The sequence below is a fragment of the Myotis myotis genome, unplaced genomic scaffold (assembly GCF_014108235.1).
Source record: "Myotis myotis isolate mMyoMyo1 unplaced genomic scaffold, mMyoMyo1.p scaffold_m19_p_6, whole genome shotgun sequence".
NCBI classification, from domain to species: domain Eukaryota; kingdom Metazoa; phylum Chordata; class Mammalia; order Chiroptera; family Vespertilionidae; genus Myotis; species Myotis myotis.
The window spans coordinates 56,103,714-56,131,451 of record NW_023416368.1 but is presented as its reverse complement, the minus strand read 5'-3'; the positions used below and the strand labels follow the sequence as shown (position 1 = coordinate 56,131,451).

Below are 27,738 nucleotides of genomic sequence, written 5' to 3'. Positions count from 1 at the left end.
GGTGGCCCAAAACAGGATTTGATCCAGGACTGGGTTTATTTTTATTGCCTTATTTTGTCCCATAGGTCTTTTTTATTCTAAAAAAATCCTTTATTCATGACACTCACTTGAAGAGACTAGACTATTTGTCTTGTAGAATGTCTCACCCTCTGAATTTATCTCTTTGCCTTCTTATATATATTAACTAGAGGCCCGGTATACAAAATGCGTGCACTGGGGTGGGGAGGGGTCCCTCAGTCTGGCATGTGCCCTCTCGCAGTCTGGGACCCCTCACTCCTTACCGCCTGCCTGCTCGCTCCTTACCACTTGGCTCGCTGTTCCTCAGTGGCAGGCTCCTTACTGCTGGGCTTGCTGCTCTTTAGCACTGTTGCGGAGGACAGAGAGGCTCCCGCCACCGCCACTGCGCTCACCAGCCGTGAGCCCAGCTTCTTGCTGAGTGGCGATCCCCCTGTGGGAGCACACTGATCACCAGGGGGCAGCTCCTGCGTTGATCGTCTGCCCCTGGTGGTCAGTGCACATCATAGCGACCAGTTGTTCCAGTCATTCCACCATAACGGTTGCTTAGGCTTTTATTATATAGAAGACTAGAGGCCCGGTGCACAAAAATTTGTGCACTCGGGGGGTGAGGGAGGGCCCCTCAGCCCGGCCTGTGCCCTCTCGCAGTCTGGGACCCCTCGGGAGATAACGCCCTGCTGGCTTAGGCCTGCTCCTGGGTGGCAGAGGGCAGGCCCAATTCCTAGGTGCAGCCCCTGGTCGGGCTCAGAGTAGGGCCGATTGGGGAGTTGGGGTGCCGCCCTCTATCACCCATAGAGCAGGGCCGATTAGGGGGTTGGGGCGCCGCCACTCTCACACTCAGGGCAGGGCCGATCGGGAGGTTATGGCTCTACCCCGTCACACACAGAACAGGGCCTGTGGCGGGGGGGGGTGGGGGGGCGTTGGGGCGCCGCACCCTGTCACACACAGAGCCGCAGGGCGATCAGGGGGTTGGGGAGCTCCCCCCTATCAGGCACAGAGCAGGACTGATCGGGGGTTGGGGCGCCTTCCCCTGTCTCGAACAGAGCAGGGCAGATAGGGAGGTTGTGGCCCCGCCCCCTGTCACACACAGAGCCGCAGGGCAATCAGGGGGTTTGGGCTCTGCCCCCTGTCACACTGATCCCGGTGCCGGGAGGCCTCTCAGTTCCGCTGATCCCGGTGCTGGGAGGCATATTACCCTTTTACTATATAGGATAGAGGCCTGGTGCATGGGTGGGGGCCGGCTGGTTTGCCCTGAAGGGTGTCCTGGATCAGGTTGGGGGTCCCCACTGGGGTGCCTGGCCAGCCTGGGTAAGGGGATGATGGCTGTTTGCAGCTGGTCTCACACCCTTCAGGGTGGGGGTCCCCACTTGGGTGCCTGGCCAGCCTGGGTGAGGGGATGATGGCTGTTTGCAGCTGGTCACACACCCTTCAGGGTGGGGGTCCCCACTGGGGTGCCTAGCCAGCCTGGGTGAGGGGCTGTTGGCTGTCTGAAGCTGAGCACACACCCTTCACGGTGGGGGTCCCCACTGGGGTACCTGGCCAGTCTGGGTGAGGGGCTGAGGGCTGTTTTCAGGCTGGTGGGTGACTGAAGCTCCCAACTGCTCCTTTTTTTCTTTTTTCTTTTTTATTCTGGTCCAGCTTTAGCTCTGGCTCCAGCTCTGAGGCCTCTGCTGCTGAAAGCAGATATCTGGTTTGTTTGGGTTCTATAATCGAAACACTGTATCAACTCCAGCTCTGAGATCCCGGCGGGCTGAAAGCAGGTTTCTGGGGTTTTGTTTAGTTTCTATATTTGTAACAGTGTTTCAAACTGCAAGCTCAGAGGCTGGCAAGGCAGGCGGGGAACATTGGTTTCCTCCATCACTGAAGCAAGCAAGCCTCATGTTATCTTCAAGTTGCCTGGCTTTTCGGCCGCCATCTTGGCTGGCAGTTAATTTGCATATCTCACTGATTAGCCAATGGGAAGGGTAGCGGACGTATGCTAATTACCATGTTTCTCTTTTATTAGATAGGATTATTTAGCTTGTACTTCTATTCTCTGTAATTCCTATAAACTGCAAGTTAAATGTCAATGCTTAATTAGATTAAAACACATATTTTTTTTAAGCTGTGACGTAGGTGATGGTATCTCATCTTGGAACACAAGGAGACATACTATCTCCTGGCCCACTATTAACATGTAAAGCTGCTCTTAACCACACCAGCTCTGGAGGTGTAACACTAGTATTTTGTCTTAAGAGTGAAAGTATTTTATGCTATAAAATGTCTTTCTCACTGTCTTTCAGATTACTTAGGAAACAATAACATAGGAAAATATAGAATGTTAAAAGGTAATTTCTATCTTCAATTTAGAATATTCTTACCATTGTTTTAAAAGTAAATAGTTCTCCATGTTGTGGGGCAAAGCATTACCCAGCTAACAAGAAAACTTTAAATAATGTGTTTTTCTCTTAACCGATAAGTTGGGAATACTGTTTGCAAAAACAGTAATTAAAATTTGTTCTTGTTTGAATTCTTACATTGCATGTATATTTCAATTTAGAAAGAGAACCAACAGAGGAGAAAATTTAGAGAAATGACTAAGCACTAAAGATATTGATAAACTAAGAGAAAGGTCAGGAATATAAAAAACTGAAATCATTATGTTCAAATACAAAAACACATTAAAATGTAAAGTGTATAAATAAAAATGTTTTTATATTACCACATTTTGCTATTGGCTATTAATTACATGAAATGTTGATTTTAAGGAGAAATGGGCTTTCATCAGTTTGTCACAGTTCTATCACACCAATTCTGTCAGCACTGGAGCCAAACCTTTGCATCTTTGCTGGAGTCCTCATGTAGTAGCTGATTTTTTTTATCCTCATCTGAGGATATTTTTTAATTGATTTTTAGAGAGAATGGGAGAGGGAAAGACAGAAATATCAATGTGAGAGAAACACATTCATTGGTTGCCTCTTATAGGAGCCTGCAATGGAAGTTTGTGTCCTTGACCTGAATCGAACCTGGGACCCTTTGGTCTTCAGGCTGATGCTCTATCCACTGAGCCTTTTGGCTAGGGCTGTAGTAGCTGATTTTCCTGACTCATTAAATAGGTGAAGTCATTTGCTTATAGGCAGTGGTATCTGATATTATTCAGTGATGTTTATAGATTGAAATTAATACTTTTGCATACTTGGGCTTACTTATTGATTCCTTTCCAATTTTTACATGCTAAATAGTATTAAAATGTTAATATGTCCTTTTTAAAAGGAAAAATATATTTTCAATATATATATAATATAAACTAAAATATATTCTCATAGGTTCTTTGTAGGAAAGAAGTATTTAACAATTTTAACCTATAATAATATTATTTTGTGTAGTTTACAGACACTAAGGACTGTTTGTGGAAAACATAGTGTAATTATGACTTGTAATTCATACCTAACATGAAAAGTATCTTAAAAACCCTCCACTAACACAAGAAATGTAAAACATGCAAAAGGAGAGTAAGCTTATTCATAGGGACTGGATGATGTTCTAAAAAGTCTTAAATATGTGTAAACAAAAACTGATACCTATTCTTGATTCTGCAATACCAAAAGATTGAGCATATAATGCTATAAAATTTAATAATTTCATAAGTATTATTTTTTATATTTTAGAGTCATTTTAATGGATAAAAGAAACACATTTTTTTAAAAGAACAGTATAAGAAAATAGGTTTACATGTATATTACAAGTTTTCTTTTCCATAATAAACATGAGCATTATTCTCAACAAGTGGTATAGTTTAGGAGCTCAAAATATTGATATTAAGTCATTTGCTAAATTCCTTCCTAGAGTCAGAACATATTTTTAGGATGATAGGAAGATAATATTAACCGAGTCTTGATTATCTAGTTAAGTTTTCTAATATTTTCTGTAAGTCTAGTTTTTAGTCAATTGGTGAGCATGCTCATTTACAAATAGATGGGTGACACCTACTTAAATTAGTAGAAAATCTTTTCTCCACAATACGATAGCTATTTTCCCCCTAATAGTTATAGGACTGTTAGAACTCAGTACAAGTGCTTGTGGTAATGTATATAAAAATGTTGTATGATTTTAGTTGTCATTGTTTCTTTTTTCTTTTGAAAACCATAGTCTAATTATATATTAAATGTATTCCATTCAAAAGGCTAGTTTTAAAATCTTAAATCATTATGCCTTTCTATTTTATGTATATACCCATTCCTTCTGTTTTATATGACAGTTATAGACTTCTTCACTAATAGGGCTTACATTAGAAGATAAGGCTGCATGTAAACAAATTAACTTTTAAAAATAGAGAGCAATTTCATCTGTAATAATGTACCAATTCATAAATCATCACTAGTAATTTTTTCTTGAAGATAAATGACACATCATATAACACATACTATTAGGTAGTCTAGATGTCTTTGTGTTCTGAGAGATAAGACTCTTGTATTATTATACCCTAATAAAATGAGTTAATGTTTTAGTATTATCGATAAAAGAGCACTTGGATATATTTAATAACTGAACTGAGAAACACTTAATTTTAGTTGTCTGTAGCAATATAACACAAATTCTCCTGTAAAACAAATTGCACTTTTGGAATATATTTTAATGTGTATTCAACAAAGGAGAAAATGAGGTGATTGAAGTTCAATTTGTAGCATGTTATTAACCATTTCCGCTTGACTAGATGAGTAAAAGGATAATGGATGAGGGTTTTATTATTACCTTTCTGCTAAAATGAAGTGGTATAAAAGATAAGGTGATGAGATTAATGAATATAAGGAAAAAGAGTGATCAATCAAGCTCCAAGAAGGAGGTGATAATGACAGTACTCATAAGATGGGTTCGAGCACACCATACGAAAAGTAGAGTTTATCATGCAGTTTTCATTAAACTGTGGAAAACTAAAGGTTGTGGCTAGAAGACAGAACTAAAGCTAGTAAGATATATTGAATCAGACATGCATGAATTTGCATTTAGGTTTCTTTGGTGCTCATGGTAGTAGAGATCTATCAGGCAGCTGAATTTCTCACATCCAAAAGCTAGAAAGTGTGTATTTTGGGTCCCTGTGTGATGTCTTTAATCACTAGAATCTAAACATAAGACTTTCTCTTGGATTGCAATTACAGCTAAGCATGGAGTGTCACTGTCCCAGTCTCCTTAGTTTTGTATTTATTATTGATACTTTAAAAAAAGACTTCAGAAAGACTAAGTAGTTTTGTGGAGGTTGATTTCATAACAGTATTAATTCAGATTATGACCATCCACTCATTCAACAAAATTTGTTGAGTGCCTACTATGGCCAGGAGCTTTATTTTAATTTTTGAGACTGTACCAGTAAAGAAATATGGACAACATACTTCTCTCATAGAGCTTATAGTTTGGTGGGGATAGGCATAGAAATAAATATGTCTGTCAATCGCTAATAATCACCAAAGAGAAAAATAAAGTAGTAATGACTGTAGTGAGGTGCTGTTTCAGAAGAAACCTGAATGAAGTGAGGGGAAAAGCCACGTGGCTGTCTAGGAAAGAATGTCCCAGATAGAGGGAATGGTGAGTGCAAAGGCCTAGAAGCAAAGATGTGGTTGGAAAGGCAAGGAGACATGGTGTTTCTGGGAAGTTAGCAAAGTGGGATTGAGTTGCAAAAAATTTGGAAAATGAAGAGTTATGAAATAAAGGCCAAAAAAATTGTGTTTGATTATAAGGATAAATTAGTCATTCAGCAAATATGTATTGAGTGCCTGAATCTATTCTTAACTCTGTGGATATCCTACTGAGTACCAAAGTCCTTGCTCCTATGTAGCTTCCATTCCATAGGTATGAGGAAGAAAAATAATAAGTAAATAGATGAACAAGATAATTTCAGGTAAGATAGTACTTTGAGGAAACAAAACTTGTATGATTGGCTTGGAATAGAGGCATATCAAGATTCAGTTTTATTTTTTATATGTTTTTATTGATTTCAGAGAGGAAAGGAGAGGGAGAGAGAGACAGAAACATCAATGATGAAAGAGAATCATTGATTGGCTGCCTCCTGCACACCCGACACTGGGGATTGAACCCACAACCCGGGCACGTGCCCTGACAGGGAATCAAACCGTGATCTCCTGGTTCATAGGTCGATGCTCAACAGCTGAGCCACGCCAGTCAGACAAGATTCAGTTTTAAATAATTAGAGTTACTGTCATTTTCCCCAGTGTTATCTTATTCTTGAATTCAAATCCCAGCAGTGTGGCCATCTGATTGTACGTTGGAAGGATTAATGTCTTGCTCAACTATATTTTGTGTTTGTTTTAAAACTTTGTTCTTTCTTATTTACATTGTTTTCCTTTCCTTTTTACTTTTAAGAAAGTAAGACATTATCTGTCTAAAATATCTAATGTTGCTGGAAGACTTTTTATTACCTAAAAGCAGTCCTCTGCCCCATGCCCCATGCTTTGACCCACTGCTCTAAGGTAACCTAACTGCCTTTTTACAAAGTATGGACTTATGTTGCTATTTTTAAAATTACCAACTTTAAATATTAAAGGCTTCCTTTGTATGGAAATTGAAAATATGTCCTTCTATCATATTCTTCACAAACAATTTCCCCTATCCCTATTCTCTGTATATAACTACATCACAACCTTAAGTCACAAGTCAATGTGTATTTGTAGTGACTATGCAAATAATGGTCATTATTGAACACTATGTAAATAATTGTCATCAAATGATCTATCACTTCTTTATATTTACTTTAAGTTTTCCCAAGTCAGCAAGGGATGTATTAGTTGGAATAGAGGCTAACATAACCAGTGGAAAACCGCTTATGGTTTTTAAGAACGTGGAAGTACAGGAATTGCAGGTGAACCACAACTACTACTGAGATCAATGGTTTATACGTTTCTTCTGCCATCTAAACCTTTTGCAAATGTTTTCACTGTGGGCTCTACACTAAAATCTGCTGGCAAGGGATTGAGGAAATACAGTTTATAAGTTTCCAGTTCCTACTATACAGGATAGAGCTTAGGGGAACAGGGATGGGGCTGAGAATAAACAGCATTTCCTAGCACATTTTGTTGTCTTTCATTTTCTGCTCCAGCATCCCAGATGGTTTGCCTTTTAGGCATGGCTCATCTTTCACTTTAGGATATTTGCTACATTGGAATCTCTGCCTTAATGTGGATCTTATTTCATTCATTGTACTGGCCACTAGGTAGACTCTTTACATTTTGAGATGTGTGACCTTTAGTTCTGAATTTTTTTTTCCCTTCTCTGGATTCATCTTTAATTTCTGTGTATTCTCTCTCTCTCTCTCTCTCTCTCTCTCTCTCTCTCTCTCTCTCTCTCTCTCTCTCTCTCTCTCTTTCTCTTTCTCTCTCTCTCTCTCTCTCTCTCTCCTCTTCTATTTCTGTGACATTTTTCTCAACATTATCTCTTAGTCTTTTCATGGAAGTTGTTATTTTTTTAACTTAAAAATTTAATTGTAAAGAGTTCTTTTATTTTGCTTTGTTTTTTTTTTGGGTGGAGGGCTAGCATCCAACCTAGGTTAATATGTTTGTAAGATCTTCTGTTAGTTTTTTGGTTTTTTTTTTTAAGTTTCATTCTGATCTCTGTATTTTCTTTCTCTCTTCGAGTTCTTTTTTCTTTTCTTTTTCTGTTTTGATTTTTGTCATGTTGGAGCCTTCTCTCAAATTGCTTGGCTGTCACACGCAGCCCTTTCAGACCTAATTGGAAGCTCTGTATTTATAGATAGGTATGTTTCTTGGTTTTTTTCTATATTATTGGCAGCCTCTGAGCCCTCCTGTCTATTCACGGATCCAGTCAAGTATCAGCATCAGAATGCTTTTTTAGGCAGACCATTCGGTTTTTCCAAATAAGAATCCTTCGTGTTTCTTTTTAACCTATCCGAATGTCTATCTGCTGTGCTGTACACCTAAAACTAATACAAAATAGTGTTGCATGCAGACTTTAATAGGAAAGTCCCACGGAGGATTCTTCTTTTACCTTCAGAAGGCTGTGTAGGGATAGAGTAGAGGAAGCATAATGAGAATAAATAGGGAGGAGTGGGAAATCTGTTGACTTCTCCTTCGTGCTTTGTTTAGGCCATGCACCTTGTCCCTATTTTCCACTGCTCCTGGGGTCCCTAAGTTACCAGCAAGTCAGTCTCAGGTTTCCCATTGGGAAGGAGACAGGAGAGAAAAAGAGTGAACTAGCTCTTCAGCTTGATGGAGAGAGAGGTTTGGAATCCAGCTAGTCTTTAGACTTTTTTTTTTCTTTTTCTTTTTTTATTTAACAGTTGTTGTTTTTTCTGTATTGATCAAGGTATTACATATGTGTCCTTATCCTCCATTGCCCCCCCACTCCCACCCCCCAATCATGCCCTCACCGCCCTGGTGTCTGTGTCCATTGGTTAGGCTTATATGCGTGCATACAAGTCCTTTGGTTGATCTCTTCCCCTTACTCCTACTCTATAGTAGAACTTAAGTACTGAGAACCTTAAAGGTCTGCAGAATGAATTAGGTGACTTCTTATCAGTCCTCTTGGTGACTATTTAGGTTGTGAGTGGTTCCTTTTGCTAAAATAATGACCACAGGTATGTATCTGTGTGTCTTCTATAATGCTATTGAGATCTCTTTGCCTCTGTCTTCCTTTCAATAGTCCTTTGCTTATTTGGATGGATGCCTTTTTATGCCTTTCTACTGATTTCTTTGAGGTTAAGTTAATAGATATGAAAACACTTGGCTACAAGTAACTGAAACCCCAAGTAAAAGTATTTTACAAAAATAGGAATTGTATTTCTCACGTAACAGATAGTTATTGATATGGTTCACCTGTTCAGTCATGCTCTCATTTATTTGAATCTTGTTTTGTTTCTATTTCTGAATATGTAAGATTAGTGAAACTCTGGACTCTGTTGCATTTACCAAGGTAATTTTACTCTATAAGTAGCTTTCTAGGCAGCCAGTCTCTCTCTCTAATTGGTTTGCTTCTAAGAGAAAAGAGGTCAGAAATTTGAGAGGATAAAATAAAGCTTATTTGAATATGAAAAGAGATGTTTGCTTGTAATGGCTTTTGTTGTCTGCCACCTTAGAATACTATGGTTTACATACTTCTATTCAGATTGAAATACCAGAGATTTAGAGGATGTCCTAGTGTAAAAGAGAAGTCAGATATAGGTATATATTGAACAGTTGGTGGTTTGCATAACATAGGAAATATCTTTATCATTATATTTCTGAATCTTGGTTGTTCAAACCTATGCCATAAAGTTTTGATGACATTGTAACTATCTAAAAGGAAGAATCTACAGGAAAACAGAAACATCAGCTAAAGTGAACCTGTGTTTCCTAGTATTGGTTGTGGAGCTATGTGGTTAGTTTGAATGATGACCTAATCTATGTCAGAGGCAGGTAGGCCATTTATCTAGGACACAGCCCATTTTCACACACACAGTCACTGAGGCTGAATTATTTGCTATCTCAATGGGTATTATAGATTGAACTTGAAACTCTGATAAATGGTCATCAAAGTAATGAATCTTTTGGACTATGAAAAAAGAACATAACTGAAAATATATGAAACCAAAATGTGTTCTCTTAGAAGGAAAAAAATAAAAAGTCAGAGTATGTCATCTGCTGCCTAAGGAACAGCATAAAATAATATTTTGTGCAGTTTTCCAGTATGTAGAACATGAAAAATGCCTTCCGAGGCTCACTTTAGCTGATACATTACATAAAAACATTAAGAGAAAAAATTGGGTATACATCCATTTTCAGTAATACAAATTTTTAAATCTATTTAAAAAGAAGTTTGTCTTTAATAGAATTGAACCTGTATAATTGGACAACATTAAAGAGATCTTGAACTTTCTGAACAAATCTCAATATATATACAGACTACTCTCTATTTAGACACTTTGAATTAGTAACTTCTATAAAAATGATTGTTTCTCTGAGGTTCTGGGGTTGAGATGGGAAGAAGCTAAGAGGTCTTTCGGCCTCGGATGATTAGAATTCGGAGTTTTTGTATGATTCGGTTATTTTGGGGGCAGAATAGCACTTTGTGAGCGAACCTAGGAATCTAACCAATATTTATAACATTGTTTCAATGGGACTAATTGCTAGTGTGTGGACTGGGTTTTGAAATATATCACGTTTGTGGGTTGAAGGGATTATCTGCCCTTAGCCTAAATACAAAACTCAACATTTTTTTCTTTTTGCTTATAATGCTGCTTACTGTATTTCTTCATGAGTGAAATGTATACCTACAACTATAGAAGCCCTTAGTAAATGTAATACTAAGTTTAAGAAGCAAAGTCCATATTACTGATAAACGTACAAAATACCTGAATTGTGCTTTTGGGTTGGTTTATTTTTCCATTGAGTAGAGCACAGTGAAATCAGTGTTTATGTGTGTTGATCTTGGTTATTCCTTAGAAACTTTTGAATTCACAATTAGCCTGAGCATACCGCACCATGCCCAGTCCTCCCTTCATGTTTATTGAGGTAAAATTGTGTTGAAATAAAGAGTGGAAGATGCCTGTGGTTTAATTGCCGTGAGGAAAAGTATGGATTGTAATCGTTTGCTTTGGGGTAAAGTGGTGTTGGGAAGGAAAGTAGTATGGATTGCTAGTGATCCAACTGTAAGGTAAAATCAATCTCTGCTACTATTATCCTGCTCCAGTTACCCCATTTTATGACTAAGTATATGAAGTGCTTATAGGTAACTGCTCTGCTCTGTCCTGGGGTAATAAATACTACTGTATACTTGTCTTAACAAAGCTTGAAACAACCCTGAAAAGGAATAATCTGATCCACAAGTAAATTAGCTGTCTGCTAGAACAAACTTGACTTCTCTCTGATGGAAGACAAAAAAACCTAAGGAAAATAATTGTGAGTCCTTATGGATATGAATATTATTATTCAATATACAAAAAGTTACTTGAAATGCCAGCAAGCAGTAAATGTGATTCTAGGAGAAAATCAATCAATAGCAAGAGTCACAGAAGTGATAGAGATTATGGAATTTAAAAATATATTTTTAATATATATTGTATTTTATATTTATAATCTCTCCATTCTAGAGGATGGACCTTAATTTCACTTTACCCACTCCCCTCTAGGGCAGTGGTTCTCAACCTTCCTAATGCCGCGACCCTTTAATACAGTTCCTCATGTTGTGGTGTCCCCCAAGTTCATTGTTACAAATTGAACATAATTAAAGCATAGTGATTAATCACAAAAACGATATGTAATTATATATGTGTTTTCCGATGGTCTTAGGCGACCCCTGTGAAAGGGTGGTTCGACCCCCAAAGGGGTCGCGACCCACAGGTTGAGAACCGCTGCTCTGGGGGGAAGTTGTCGCTAGAGTAGTGACAACTTCCAAAGAATAGAGTAAGGGAAGCAAATAATAGTAACTTTATTTATTACTAGAGGCCTGGTGCACGAATTCGTGCACAGGTGGGGTCCCTTGGCCTGGCCAGTGATTGGGGCTGTTCGGGACTGCAGGAGGTTGGCCGGCGGGGGGAGGGGGCGCAGAAGGTTGGTTGTGGGAGCACACTGACCACCAGGGGACAGCTCCTGCATTGAGCATCTGTCCCCTGGTGGTCAATGCATGTCATAGCAACCGGCCATTTGGTCACTTAGGCTTTTATATATATATAGATTATTACTTTTTAATCCTCACCTGAGGATATTTTTTTCTTTGATTTTTATAGAGAGTGGAAGAGAGAGGGAAAGACAGAGAGAAATATCTATGTGAGAGAAACACATAGATTGGTTGCCTCCTGCATAAGCTCCTACCAGGGCCCTGGCCGAGGAGGAGCCTGCAACCAAGATATGTGCCCTTGACTGGAATTGTACCTCAGACCCTTTGATCTACAGGCTGACACTCTATCAAGTGAACCAAACTGGCTAGGGCAATAGTAAATTTGCAGATGTTACTTTAACCATGTGATGAATGTTACCATTACTAGTGATATTTGGTGGGTATCATATAACTACTTCATATGAAATGAGTATAGAGGCACTTCACTCTGTTGTTTTCCTAATGAAAACTTATAACCCCATTCTAATCCTGAGAAAAATAGACAAACCCAGATTAGGAACAGTCTATAGACTTTCCCAGCCAGTATTCTTCAAGATTATTAAAGTTATGAAAAGCGAGGCAATACTGAGAAACTGTCACACACAGAGAAGACTGAGGAGACTTGAAAAGTAAATTCCTTCTGGTATTTCTTAATGGATCCTAGAATAGAAGGAGGACATTAATGGAGAGATTTGTAAAATCCAAATAAAATCTAGAGTTTAGTTAATGGTAAAAATAAGTAAAAGAAGAAAATAAGATTAATATGGAAAAATACTATTATAAATATACTCAAAATTTAATGCAAAACCTGAACCTATAGGGAACCTCAATACAAAAATGGAAACTATAGCCCTGGCCGCTGTTTCTCAGTGGTTAGAGTGTCAGCCTGTGTACCGAATGTTCGAAGGTTTGATTTCTGGTCAAGGTCATGTACCTGGGTTGCAGGATCAATTCCCATCTGCTACCCAGATCCTCTTCTCTCATACTTAACTGATATATTAACAATCTAGTGTTTATCCGTTCATATTTTTCTCCATTTTCATAGACACTTATGTGTTGTTTCGGCTTTTTTCATTGATTTAGAAAAATGAAACCCTGCAGTACCCATTTCTTGGTGTGTTGCTTTTCTCACTCTTCTATATATTGATGGTGGATATCACCCAAGGCAGCTGAAGTAGCTTTTTTCATTCTTTTCAGTGAATGAAGAAGACATATCACACTTTTTCAACCATTTTTCTAATAACATGCATTGGGTTTTACAGTCTTATTTTCCATTTTTGTTTTGTCAGTATGAAAAATATGGCTATTTTAATTTTTGATAAATAATATAAGATTACTTTCCAAAGGGGTTTTAGATTTCATGTTTTCATTAGCAGTATATACATTTCTTGGTAAATACTATTTTTATACATCATTGCTAGATTTTATTAGTTTATGGCTTATTTAGAAGTTCTTTATTTTTATTTAGTGATGGCATTGCCCATCAAGTTTCCTTTTTTAGACTCTTATTTAAGTTTTTGGTATTAAAGTGGGGCTGACTATAACTGAATTATGGAGCTTCAAATTTTTTTGCCTTTGTCCTATAGTAATTTTTGTAATTTAAGGTTAGGTAAAGAGTAGCTCTGAACCTGTTCTGAGAGAAATTACCTTGCTATAATGATAGTAGCCAGCAAATATGTTATAAATTAAGATTCTCAAATCACATGACTTATTAAATCAGTTTAAAGCACACAATGGAAAGAAAGGGAAGTGAGATGAACTAAGTTAATATACTTAGGGTAGAATGCAAGCAGACTGGAAGAACTTAAATCCTGTTTATACAACGTTGACGTGTCCTTTCTCTGCCTCATCAACCTATTGATAGTATTATGAATACCCATGTTTTGGTTTGAACTAGGGAGTGCACACATGGAAAATGCTGCGGGCCAATGAAAACTACTTGCTCTATTGAAGAGTTGCAGCAGCAAGTGTCCCTGACCACAGATGAATAGTTAGTTACTGCAAGCTAACAGTTTGTTTTGCCAAAAGTTCACTGATGAAGATATGAGACTCCCGGGCCAGAGACAAAGATCTTTCTTATAGCACAATTATGAGGTGACTAAGAGGGGTGCTATGGACAGAATTATGTCCCTCCCCCCTTCATATGTTGAAACTCTAACCCCCATTGTGACTATATATGGAGATAGGGTCTTTAGGAGATAATTAAGGTTTTATGAGGTCATGAGCTTGGCACCCGAATCCAATCAGACTGTTCTTGTAAAAAGAGGAAGAAAGATCTCCCCTTCTCTCCACTAGAGGATACTGTGAGAAGGCAGAGATCTACGAGCCAGGAAGAGGGTTCTCTCAGGAACCAGATCTGCTAGCACCTTGGCCTTGGACTTTTCAGTTTCCAGGACTGTGAGAAATATATTTCTGTAGTTCAAGCCATACAGTCTGTGCTATTTTGTATGCAGTCTGAGCAGATTGAGATAAGAGACCCAGATAGATACTGTGTACCCCAGTGAGTTTACATCCCAGTTGAGCAATGTCAATCTTCAAGAACCCTAAATGTGTACACTGGGCAGTAAAATCTGGCCTTAGCTCCAGAAAGTGTCATTATCTTTATTATACTGGGCAATAAACAAACCTGCCCTTGGCTCTAATGGAGACATTATCTGTCTCTTCCAAGGCTGTTCACTATACAAACTTGCATTTTGTTTTTTACTTCTGTACTCTGCTATGTTTGAAGAACAAAAGCACATTTCTTGAAGAAACACTCTTTATTTAGCTTAAATAGCTTACTCACCAGAGAAAATTCCAATCATATTATATCTGCTACAAAGAGGTAAGTAGTTTAGCTACAGGCTGATACTACTCTAACTTGAAGCTTTGGTTCATATATCTAGGCAGGATTTTTGATAACAATCTGAGGCTGAGATTGAATTCATAAGGTAAGAATTTGCATTGAGAAGAAAGATAGTGCTCATTTTTGTTTTAACAGTATATATTATAAAGCAATCTTATATATTTAAAATTAGACAGTTTTTATTAGTGCTGACTTAAATCCAACTCTTTGTTAAGAAGTAGAAAGCTCAACTTCAGAGAGTCAGCTTGTGAAATAATAGGCAAAAATACTTCATAACTTGGTTTCAGTGACAATAGCATGTTACTGATATACATTTTTGAGAAGTGATTGGGAATCTTTCCAAGCAAAATAGAAAAATTATTGCCCAGCCAGTGTAGCTCAGTGTTTTGAGTGTTGACTTATGAACCAGGAGGTTACAGTTCAGTTCCCAGTCAGGGCACATGCCTGGGTTGCAGGCTCAATCCCCAGTAGGGGGCATGCTGGAGGCAGCCAATCAATGATTCTCTCTCATCATTGATGTTTCTATCTCTCCCTCTTCCTTCCTCTCTGAAATCAATAAAAATATATTTTAAAAAATAAATTATCATTTATATTACTGTTTTCCCCATATCATACCTGTAAGGAAAATTTAAATATAGATATAAATACAAAGTTAGGCATAAGTGTTAAACCATTTTTTTGGGGAAATTAGCTAATGTAAGGAAATGTTTTAGCCTTTCTCTTATTTTAAGAATATAGATTAATACATAAATTTATGCATGTTTATGCTTAACTTACCATATTAATAAAATGAAAGAATATTGGTGTAATTATCTTATCAAGGCATTTTATTTTTAATTAGACAAAACTCTTTACTGGATAAAGGTAATAAAAACTTGCTAAGGCACCAGACTATATCTTTTAGTAACACTTTTATTACCTCAAAACACTGAGGTTTTTTTCTGCAGATAAAAGGTAATTCCTTTATCACTTATGCTAAAATCAGATGGGTGTTCATACTTTATGATAAAGTTGACTTGGTTACTTTGTTTCATTATGTTTATATCTTAAAAGGTACCTCCAAACCCATATATTTCTATTTTAATTTAGGTAGTTATCTAAGTTCAATCTACTCTTTTTCTGAAAATTTAATACCTAGCTTTTTACTTCATGTACTACTATGAAAAATAAAGTAAGATGCAGTCATGGTCCTTAATATTGTTCTTGAATATTCTTTTGTGGTTTATTTTTTATTCTTCTTTAAAAAAAAGTATTCAGACTGCAGATATAGTTTCTTACAAATAAACGAAATTAAAAATTAGTAGGATGATTGATAAATACCTTCTTTGTTCTGCTTCTTCATGACCATATTTGGCTTTTGACTCATTATGATACATATTAAATGTTCAATAAATGATTGCTTTTATGCTACATCATTTATAAAGTAAATTATTTTTTAGCGGAAGAATATTGAAAATAAAACAGAACTAACTAAAGATTGTGAATTATTTACAGGCCAAAGGCTTAAAGGTGCATCACTCCAGCACAAATATTAAATTATGAAATGGGAATTTCAGTTTGCCATAAATCTGTCTGCCATAGCGGCTTAAAATAAAATAGTCTTGCCCATCGAGAGCAACATCAATTTGCCAGTCAGTGCTTCATGTATCAAAGAACGTTCTGTGAAAATATCAATATCATTGGTTAATATAAATGAAATTAATTTTTAAAGCTGGGCTAAAGGTTGACATCTGAAAAATTGCATTACTTTGCAGAAGAGAAATTTCTGTCTTGTAGTGAAATTTCAGGTCATGAGGGCAAGTAATTTTCACAATCTTCAATGGGAGCCAGTGAAATATGAACTTCATTGTCACCTAGCCCCAAAGCGATAAGATAAAATGAGCTGATACATCATTTGCTGTGGTTTTATCATCTCCCTCAGTAATTGGAAGAGAAAACATAAGAGTGTATGTGTTTGTATGCTCCCCACTTGTCCCTCCCAGCTGCCCCATCATCCACACCCAGGCTAAAACCATTTTAGCCCAATCAATACAGAGGTCACATAGCATTTTATTTATATATTTTTTATTTTTCATAGTGACTAAACTGCCAAGTAAAACATTAGAGTAATGAATATGTTTAATTGAATTTGTCACCAATGAAAATACTAAGGAGAATACTGTACTGCATCATGGTACTAGTAAGCAGAAGGAGGAAATTTACCATAGAGATGAAAAAAAATTACTCATAATTTAAAAGTGAATTTTCTGTTGTATTTGTAACTTCCATATTTTTGTTAGCATCATTCTGAGTTTTTTTCAAAGTATGCTGATAATATACTTAATAACAAAATTACCATGTTACAGTTTACATCACAGTAAACTGTGTCATACATCACAGTAAACTAAATGTCATTTTTATATTTAAAAAGGACCTTTAAGTTTTATTCTTATATCTGAAAACTTAAAACTAAAAGTCAAATGGTTGGTGATGAAGTAAATTCTAAACCAAGTAGAATGCAATGTTTCTAGAAAAAATTAAGTGCTTTGCTTTGACACCAAGTTTCAGAGGAAATTGTATGCAATAAAAATCTAAAAGCTATGTTAATAATAGAGTAGTGTAACTTTCAAGTACTTGCATAAAATTACTTTAAATTACTTTGGTAAAATTATTATAAATAAAACATTTACACATATATTTAGTGGTGAGTTGATATTGAATGTTTTCAACATGGGTTTTTATTTTAAATACTATTTTATTAACTTATAATTCTTGTGACTGATTTATAATTGTATTCTATAAAATGGAATATGATGGAATATGAATATTTTCTAGACTTTACTAGTAGTGGTGTTATTACTTAATTGATGGCATAATTAGTTTGTATTTTGTATACTAAGTTTAAAACATTTTTCTTGATGTTAGATATATCCTTATTCTGGAAATGGTTTTGTTGTGAAAATTAAGTACTTAAATTTTGTTGGTGTATATTATCTGTTTTTCTATTATCAGATTGTTCAAAAGTCAATATGGAATTATCAGAAAGTAAAACCTCTCCAAATATTGGCTAATATTTGGGACTAGGATATGTAATGTAACTTTAACCATTAAGGATAATATTATAAAAATATAACACTCCCAAAATATTTTTAAGGTAAAATATGTTACCACTTTTTAATATAATTGCCTTACAAAAAGAACTTTAATACATTTAAAATTTATTGGTGGTAGTTCTTTTTTTTTTTTTTTTTTTAACAAAACCTTTTTCTTTCCTTTTGTGAAACAAATACTGCTTTATTTTCAGAGACTAATTTAACTCTACTTTTAAAAATGCCTGATATTCATGCAGTTGGGCAATAAAGGCATGTTTCTATTTTTCTTCTTTCATAAGAAAGAGAAAATAGTTGAAGGTTTTTATTTGGATACATTCATAAGCTTTGCAAACTGAATGGTTAATGGGAAAGTAAAAAAAGAAAATGCTTTACTTTCAAGCCAGTAAATGCAACAGGGTGAAGAAGTTTTCATATGTATTCATAGTATCCTATTTGAAGGGTAGAAGGAGGAAATGTGTGTATTAGTGGGGGAGAATAACATATTTTTTCAAATATAAATTTTAAAGAAGATATGGTAGCTTTTTTCAATGTAAAGAAATAGTATATATGTGTGTTTGTATTTAAAATTAAATACTGTTCTTTCCTCTCTAATTCCCTCACCTCAACATTTAACTAATAAACTGTCTTGTTGAAACAAATTATTAAAAAGTGAAAATTGAATTTTCTGCTAATAATACTACTCCCAATATTAAAACAAAGTGGTAAACATTTAAAGACAGTGCTGTGAGCTTAAGCTTTCAAGCTATTCTGGACTTGGGGTCATAACTGCAGAGCAATGGTAATGATACGGTTTCCATAGCAACTGATTCATTGGAGGGCTAGACCTCTGTCTAGGGTGCTGTCAGTGGATGTGGAGTTCCAGTGAACAGAAAGTCCCAAAGAAGGGTCTGCTTCTACCTAATCCAGTTTTAATTGAACCCTAGAGACTTTGAAGTGAAGCCTCAGACCAGGAATATACTATTCTGATAAGAAATAAACCTCTTCCTTAGCTAGGCCTCAGCTGCTTTTCAGTACTGGCACCTTTTCCTAATGAATTCTTTAAAGAAATGTTATTGTATCCATTTCAGCTAGTAATTCTGTTAGTTAAGAGAGTCTTTGTTTCTATTTAAAACGCTAGCTATCTTTATTATAAGTATAGATTTTAATTTTTTTGAAGACAGGATAGTTTTTGTGTGTATGTAAATTTTCAGTTTTTGATACCTTTGGCAAGTTTAAATAATTTTCTTTCTCTCCTCCTATTTCTCTTCCTCAGAGTTTTAAAAAATTAACAGACCTGCTTATATTTAACTTTGGAAGCACACTGTCATATATTCAATATGACACCATTTGTCAGATTTGAAAACAGTACAAAAAATGCTGGATGTTATTTACAAATATACATGTACTAATAGTATAAAAACTTACATGGGAACAATAAGCCTCAAACCCAGGGTAGTGATTGGCTCTGACAAAATAGGAAAATGGGATCAGGAAGGGTTATACATGAGAATTTCAATACTATCTGAAATGCTTTATTAGTTTCTTAAATGTATGCAATAATGTGGCAAAATGTTAGGATTTCATAAGGTTGAGTAGTGGGTACCTGGGGCTTATATCATTTTCTGTAATTTTGAATAGGTTTGACATTTGGTAATAAAAAATTTTTTTTAGGAGCATGCCACTTGCTGTATTTTAAGTAGATTTTTAAAAAAAAAAAAACTATACTGCTTAATGGAATGGGATATAAATTGAATTTTTTGATTAATTGGAAAATGATTTTAATACATTGAATACTGATATAATAATGTTTCAGTATACTTATTTTAGTTAAAAATTGGAGTATCCTGAAATATAATTAAATCTTTAGTTGGATGACCATGCTCTTGCAATGATTGACATCACCATCATGAGCAACAGGTCTTATTATATAGCTCTATAGGTATAAAAGATGGACTTTTCAGACCAGTGTTTGATATTCTTAACATATCACACAGCTGAAAGACTCCCCTGTTTTCTTTTGATTTTCCTCTTTCACCTGTAACCCAAGTGCAGGAAGAACAAATGTAGTTTATTATAATTTCTGATGAGTTGAGTTCTAGTTTAACAGACATTTAAAACCCTTTTTTAGAAATGTGACAATGTGCTATTTATGTAAATTCTGGGCTTTGGGATTTGAAAACCTGGAAGTATTCCAGACTCTTCCACTAACTTCCCAAGTGACTTTGTTTTAAGTATTGAACTTGCCTGGGTTTAGTTTCCTTACTAGTAATTGTTGGATAGATGGGAGTATGTGTTACAGAACATATATTGGATTCTCTCCAATTTGATAAGTCTAGGGTGACAAACTCAAATGCCAGTGGAAACTAGAGAGATGATAGTAAATGAATGAAAGAGTGGAAACTGCAAAAATGTAGAGTGCATGCCAGTTTCACCATGTGGCATATAATTCTAGATCTGACAGATAACTTCACTTTTTCCTGAGAAACAAAAAAATCTGAATTTCTATATCCATTTTCTCATGGACTTTCAACTGCTTGAAATTTTGTTAAATATCATACGGCTCAAACAAAAGGAATATGGGCCATATACGGAAGTTAGGCTACCATTAATTCATTGATTTAATTATTCACAAACATCTATCTTGTGTCAGATAATGTTATAGGTAATGGAAATAGAGTGTATTCAGACTTTGCTCTGGTAGAACTTAGACTGTAGGAAAAATTCTTACTATTCATTACTTTTCTTCTCTTTGCTTATTCCACCTTTGTCCCTACAATATAGTGTCATAATCGAATTTTGTTTTATTTGTACTTTTTTATAGTTTTTACTTTTGAGAGATATAGCTTAAATGTTTAATTTGCTTTTATGGGTTTTCACCAGGTTTTGATAGCAAACACATCTCATTTTCTTTATTAATATTATATGAAGTACTGTTGTAGAGAAATTCCACATCTGGTTTTTCTTCAACACCTTCATAGTTAAGCTTTTGAAATGAACTTTAAAAAAACAAAACAAAAAAAACACCAGAAAACGTGAATAACAAAGCGACAAAGTGGCTTAGGACTAAAGACAGGATTACTTTTAGTTGGCAAAGCATTCTAAGCTACTGCATCTGTCACATGGGATGACAAGAATTGTAACAAGTTACTCTGACAACCATCTACTCCATAGAGAGATTATGCTGAGTTCATTTGCAGGTTTGTGTTTAGCCTGGCTGACAAAATGATACTTAACCTCTTATACAGTCACTCTTTGTGCTTTCTGAATGAGTGACTGTTGCCTTAACAGTGACCTTAAAAGTGTGATTTTTAAAAAAGTTATGCACTTCAATATATTTTTAAAAATATGTAAAAAGTAATTCTGGGTCCATTAAAATCACATTATATGTAACTGAATTGTATATGTGACCTTTTCAGGTGTTCCTTCTTTTTAAAGTTTTACCTAAAATTTTCCATGATGTGACTCAAAAATCAGTCACTAAATAATGCAGTATACATTTCCTGAAAAGAAATAAATGATACCACTGCTTTAGGAAGCCCCCAGATGTATTTATAAGTAGCTGTTTTATAATTTTACTCGGCTTCCTTTCCATAAGTTGCAATCTATATTTTTAGTCTCCTTCGAAATTATTTCAATAACTGATCATTCAATTCTTAGAAATTACACTGTTTTTTACTTACTTGGGATTATTTTTTCCTCACTAGATCCTGGCATATACAGAAGGGCTTCATGGAAAATGGCTGTTCACAGAGATACGATCAATCTTTTCTCGTCGTTATCTTTTGCAAAATACAGCTCTGGAGATCTTTATGGCAAACAGAGGTAATATGTTTCAGAAGTCTATTGTTACAAAGCTAACCTCCATCTCTTTGCATTTCGTTTTTTAATAGTATATCATGTTGTTTCCATTTTGATAGTGTTTTGTAGTCCAGCCTCTGCCCTGCTGAACTCTTTTTTGACCCACTTGCATCTTCATGGCTTTTACCCCCTTGGCCATTCTAAGAATTTTTTTGTAGTAGTTTTATTTTTCTGGCCATATAACAAATTAGTTCAAAGCTTTAACAATATGGGAAATTACTAAGCATTTAATCACTTCTGGAATTTGATGTCCTCAATATTGCTCTGATAGTGGAGCTCCTTCTGGAAGGTGGCTTCATTTGGAGAGGGGAAAAGGGTAATCAAATGATTCATACATTTATTTAAACTTTGGTCTAATCTATTGCCATTTATAAAGTGACCATCAGAATATGGTACTGAACTGCTCTGGTTGCTTTGTATTTCATCATTCTTGAAAGAACTAAAATTTAATTTGTGGGTTTAGAATGGAACTTGGTGAAATTCATTAGGACAAGAGAGACAAGGTCAACTTGACAAAGGTATTGTTCAGTGTGAGTGGAGGCATTTAAGAGAGAATATGTAAAACTTTAGTGCCTTCTTGCACATACTCTCTGTACATAAGTAGGTTGAAGTTTTCTTGTTTTCACTTTCTATAATCTATAAGTTGTCAGTTTCAAAATCTACGCATAATAATATAGTCCACGCACACTTTTTCTTTTTTCCTATATGAAATCATGTGTCTTTAGAGAATACAGGTTTCTTTAGGTAAAGATATCTTTCCCTTTCCTGTTTGATCTCTTCCCCTGCACATACATCTTTTTCCTAGTGTAAACATTATTCTTCCAGGCAAATAATCAAGTGAATGTTTCACATTTTAGTTCAGTCTGCATTCTTGCTGCCCCAAAGGGCTTTCAACCTTGTAGTATTTATTGCTTGTTCATTCTCATTCATTTTTCTTCTTTGAAATTTCTTATGCATCCTTGCTTTGTATGTGTGTTTTTCTATTACCTTTCCCGCTTGATCTTGGTCATCTGCCATAGTCCCTGATAGTTTTCCTTTTGTTTTGTATTTTTCTCCAGTATTGAGCATAATAATGGATACACAAGGAAGCATTATTAACAAAGCATGTTGGATATATATTTGACAGTTCTAAATGTTTTAGGTGTTTAGTGAATGATCATGTACTTTTTTACCTGAAACATGTTGGTAATTCCAGTGTTTGAAAGCTACACCAAATTGAAAAAAGTTTTTGGCCGTAAGTATTTTTTAGGCTAGGTGATCACTCACAGCTAATACCTGCTTCTGTTACTGAAATTAATATAATTGAAATTTTAAGACTGACCAAAATAATATTTTCTAAATTCTTCCTCATGATTTTATGACTGTTATTTTCATATTTTAAAAATACAAATTTACCAATGTCTAATAAATTAACATTTATACACTGAGTATGTTTACATATATTGATGTACATGTTTTGATACTCTCAAAATATGTACTTACTAAAATAGAAATGATCAGAAAGCATTTAAATTTGATTATTAACCATAGAGGAAAAATTTTCCTTCAGGTCATACATTATTCTGGATTATATGAACATATAAAATGCAAACATATAAACATTATAAAAAGAATATTTTTAAAACTGATCACCCTTGGAAATAAAGTTTGTAGTCTTTTTGGTGATAGATTGTTACCATAGTTAAAATTTTAAACAGTTTTTTATAGAAATTCATAGATATGTAGTTAACTTGCCAAAATTCAGTTTTGTAAATTAAACTAGTAGCTAGGTAATCTCACCTTCATGTCACAGTAATGCAACAACAGTTGTTACAATCTGACAGCATTTAGGAAGGAGCTGTCTAAGGTATGAGTTTATAAGCGAAATGAATATTACCTCTGATATATTAATATTAAAACTTGAATGCACTATGATAAAAGTAATATGCCAAGAATTGTATTTAATAAATATCTGGATTAAGAGTAAATTTTTTATCAGATCAAAAAGTCTATAGACTAGAAAGGAAATCATTCTGTGTTCTAATTTTTGAAAATTATTTTCCATAGTTGCTGTAATGTTCAACTTCCCAGACCCTGCAACAGTCAAGAAAGTGGTTAACTACTTACCTCGTGTTGGTGTTGGAACATGTTTTGGATTGCCTCAAACCAGGTACTCTTTTATATGAGAAAAATGTGGAAAATAATCTATATTAATATGTGTCCTTGTTTTGAAATGCATAAGCTTGTGTTTTATGTTTCACAGTGAATGATTATTATTAGTCTATTTTATTTTGAGCCAACTGAACTTCTGTCTGAAGAAACTAGAAAAAGAGGAGCAAATGTAAACCAAAGTGAGCTGGAAAAAATAAAGCATGAAGGCAGGACATCAATGAAACGTAAAAATAATAAAGAAAAATTGATGTAATGAAAAGTTGTTTTTCTGTAAAGATTAAACAAAAATATAAAACTTATAAACAAAGAGAAAGAAAATACTAATTACCAATATCAAGAATGAGAGACTATCACTATTATCTTCTCTGATAGTAGGTACTGATTCATCATCAATACAATTTTGTTAACAAATTGAAAAGTGTGAAGAGAACCAGTGGGATTTTTCCGTTGATTGCTTTAAACATATTAGCTGTAGAAATTTAGTTTACTTTAGCATACCTAATTTTGTATTGATTTGAGTTGTTTTTTATTAGTGTTTATTTCTATTTTTTACAGTAATATCTTGTTACAAATGCACTTGAAATAGAATGAATAAACAACAGTCAGGATGTGAGTCATTCTGAGGCTGGATGATTGTCCAAGGTGAAGCTCCTCTTGGCAGTGTTCTCCACAGGCTGCTTGACTGTCTGCATGACTGGGAACTTACTTTACTCAGAGCAAGTTATCCGAGAAAATGCAAGGCAGATGCCCCAGTTTCTTCTCTATGACCTACCCTTGATAGTACTGTGCCTTCATTTTTGCTGCATTCTATTTGTTACAAGTGAGTCATTAAATGCAGCTCATGTGCCCTGGCCAGTGTGACTCAGTGGTTAGAGTGCAGGCCATGTACCAATGGGTCTTGGGTTTGACTCCAGTCAAGGGCACCTGCCTGGGTTGCAGGTTTCATAGTAGAGGCACATATGGGAGGCAACCAATCAATGTGTGTCTCTCTTTCTCTTTCTCTTCTCCTTCCTCTTTTCTCATCCCCTCCCTCTTCCTTCCCTTTCACTCTTTAAACTCAGTGGACAAAATATCCTCAGGTGAGGATTAACAACAACAATAAAAAATACAGCCTGGACTCTAGGGAAGAGGAATCAAACTTCACCTTTTAAAGAGGAAGTATCAAAGAATTTGTGGACATGCTTTAAAACTACTAATGATCTCTTCTTTTAAGTAATCAGGGCACATAAAGAGGCCCCTCTGGGTTATAAGGAATAGTTGCTTTACAATGCAAATCAGGGTTTTGATTAGTTAATTTTTTAATATGTAACTAGATGCCCGATGCACGAAATTCATGCACGAGTAGGCCTTCCTTCCCCCAGCTGCCGGCACTGGCTTCCCTCCGGCACCCAGGAGCCGAGCTTCCCACCTGCACCCGGGACCTGGGCTTCCCTTGCAGAGGGAGGCGCCACCCACCCACTGTAGCCTGCTGGTAGGTGGCCTGGGCCTCCCTCTTTGGGGCAATCGTGGAGCCCCCAATTGATCACCCCACCAGCCAGTGGCCTGAGCCTCCCTCCATGGGGCGATCATGGGGCGATGGCTGGTCCCCCAACCAATCCCATCACACCTGCCTTGGCTGGCCTGGTGCCAGTGGGTGTCATACATAGCATGGTCAGGGATGGTCGCCCAGATGGTCGTTCCGCTATTTGGCCATTAGGTCGATTTGCATATTATGCTTTTATTATGTAGGTTGGGGAATTTAAGGGTTCAGAAGGAAGCAGCTCAGAATTGTATAGATTTCCTTATCTTAATAATAAAAGATTTATTTTTTTCTATTGTAAAAAGGTTTTATTTATCACCTAATAATGTGTTACCATACTTGGGAATTTTAGTAATGTTTTCCTATAGTTAAAGCTAAAAGTCTTAACTCAATAAATCCATCACTTAAATAGATTTTTCAGCACTTACAATGGTATATTTTATATTCATACAATGGAATACTGTTTAGCAATCAAAATAGATGAACAACTAATACATGCCAGCACATTGATGAACCTCAAAAACATTTGTGGTTAGTGAAAGAAGCCTGATGCAAAAGACTACATGATTCTAATTCTTTTGATCTGAAATGTCCAGAAAAGGCAAGTTTATAGAGACAAAAAGCAAATTGATAGTTGCCTAGACCTGGGGATAGGAATGGTGATTAACTATAAATAGGCCCAAGGCAAGTTTTTGTGGTGATGAAAATGTTCTCAAGTGCACTGTGGTGACAATTGCACAATTCTAGAAATGTAATTTTAACAAATCATTGAATAGTATACTTAATAATAGGTAAATTTTATGGTATGTAAATTACACCTTTGTAAATAAAGCTATTTAAAAAGTAGCTATCTTGTCCTGTTTTATAGAAGAACTGTGACAACATACTTACCTGAAATTCTATGCCCTGAATAGAATAATTAATCCTGCTACTGATTTCCCAGTGCTTCTTATTATTGGTTGGTTGTATCCATCGTTATTTACATTGCATCAAGAAAACAGAAAACATCTTCTATTAAGATGTATAAAAAAAATAAGTTTTTTTTAACCTCTAGCCTAACCTTGAATAGACCACTAAAGAGTTTACTATCCTCTTTTCCCTGTTACAAAGGGTATGCAAACATAATATTTAGCTGTATGAGGACAAATGTGTTATCTTTATGTAATGACTATTAAGATTGATAAAAATATTAATACAATTTTATATGTATTTTTAAGATACTATAATTCCTTTTATATCAGTAAAGCAGTGAATTATTAATTATACTATTATTAATCAACCTATGGAGCCTAGATATTATAATGGCATTGTCATAAAAGCTTACCTTAATGAATAGAACATGTATAATAGACCTGTGGCTAATCCACATCATTTGTTTAACCATTAATTGTAGATGGAAACATCTCTAGTACTCATTAGTATAACATAAATAGAACTTTTCAGAATATACTGGTATCATTTTGAATAAGTAAAGATATTCATGATTTATTATTGTGGTATAATTTTAAGTTCAAATTGATTCTACATCAATTTCCTTTTTTTTTTTTTACAGGCGTATCTCATTAGCTAGTCCACGTCAACTTTTTAAAGCTTCTAATATGACTCAGCGATGGCAGCACAGAGAGATTTCAAACTTCGAGTACTTGATGTTTCTCAACACAATAGCAGGTAACCTAAACTCACATGGTGACTTATTTCAAAGAGTAAACTGTTTACTGTGACATGATTAGATTATTTTTATTACTGATATATGTAGCTTATTTTTATTTTTATTATTACTAAGTAAATATACCTTATCAAGTGTAATTTTGATAATCAAGTTTAAAGCTTTGTATACAAACAGTTGGCTACTTGAGAAAAAAAAAATGGGTATACACAGTCTTTTCCAAAAATATAAAATGACAATTTACAACTAACTATTCAATATAGTAAGAATGGACTCACTATGGAATAGAAGGAATGAATATCCATAACAAATCCTAAGAATCTTTTAACAACTTAATTATAAATGTATTATGTGTTGAGTCAATGAAACACAATTTGGAAAAAAGAAAACTGTGTTTAAATACTAAGTAAAGGAATATTATGACCAATATATGAAAATATAAAGATTAAATGGTCCTGTACAAGATCTATAATCATATAATATTATTAAAGATTACCTATTGAAACTGTTCACTTTTAAAGACTAAAGAATAGAAATGTGTCATTACTTTTTATTTGTGATGATTTGCATAAAGAAAACAAGGAATGTAATTATGAGACATTTGAGATTTAGGTCAAGAATCTAACAGAGTTTATATTTGAGGCACAAAGGAGATAAGAGCATAAGGCATGTTGCTTACTCTCACAGAAGTTATTTTAAGTAAAAATGGGAGCATTTATGTGATTCTAGAGCAAAGGGGTATAGAATCAATAAAAATTACAAAATAACCCTGGCTAGGTGTTAGTTGAAGCACCACCAAAAGGTTTCAGGTTCAATTCCTGGTCAGGGGCACATACCTAGGTTGTGGATTGGATCCCTGAGCATGATGGTAGGCAACCAATCGATGTTTCTCTCACATAGGTGTTTCTCTCACTCTCTCTCCCTCCCTCCCTCCCTCCCTCTCTCTCTAAAATCAATAAAAATATAAACTTCCAATTGGTGGGAGTAAGGGAAAAATATCAGGAAAGATTTCATGTTTGAGTAAGGATAGATATTA

The 27,738-nt window shown here is 35.3% G+C and overlaps 1 protein-coding gene across 8 annotated transcripts in view; it reads left to right on the top strand.

Annotated features, from left to right (window-relative positions):
• Nucleotides 1–27,738, top strand: part of LRBA (LPS responsive beige-like anchor protein) — a 559,344-nt gene that overhangs the window by 367,940 nt on the left and 163,666 nt on the right. For all 8 annotated transcript variants that reach the window (XM_036315411.1, XM_036315409.1, XM_036315413.1 and 5 more), the window contains 3 exons: nucleotides 21,213–21,330; nucleotides 23,413–23,515; nucleotides 26,589–26,704. In XM_036315411.1, coding sequence (XP_036171304.1) covers nucleotides 21,213–21,330; nucleotides 23,413–23,515; nucleotides 26,589–26,704 — 337 coding nt within the window. The remainder of the gene's footprint in view (nucleotides 1–21,212; nucleotides 21,331–23,412; nucleotides 23,516–26,588; nucleotides 26,705–27,738) is intronic.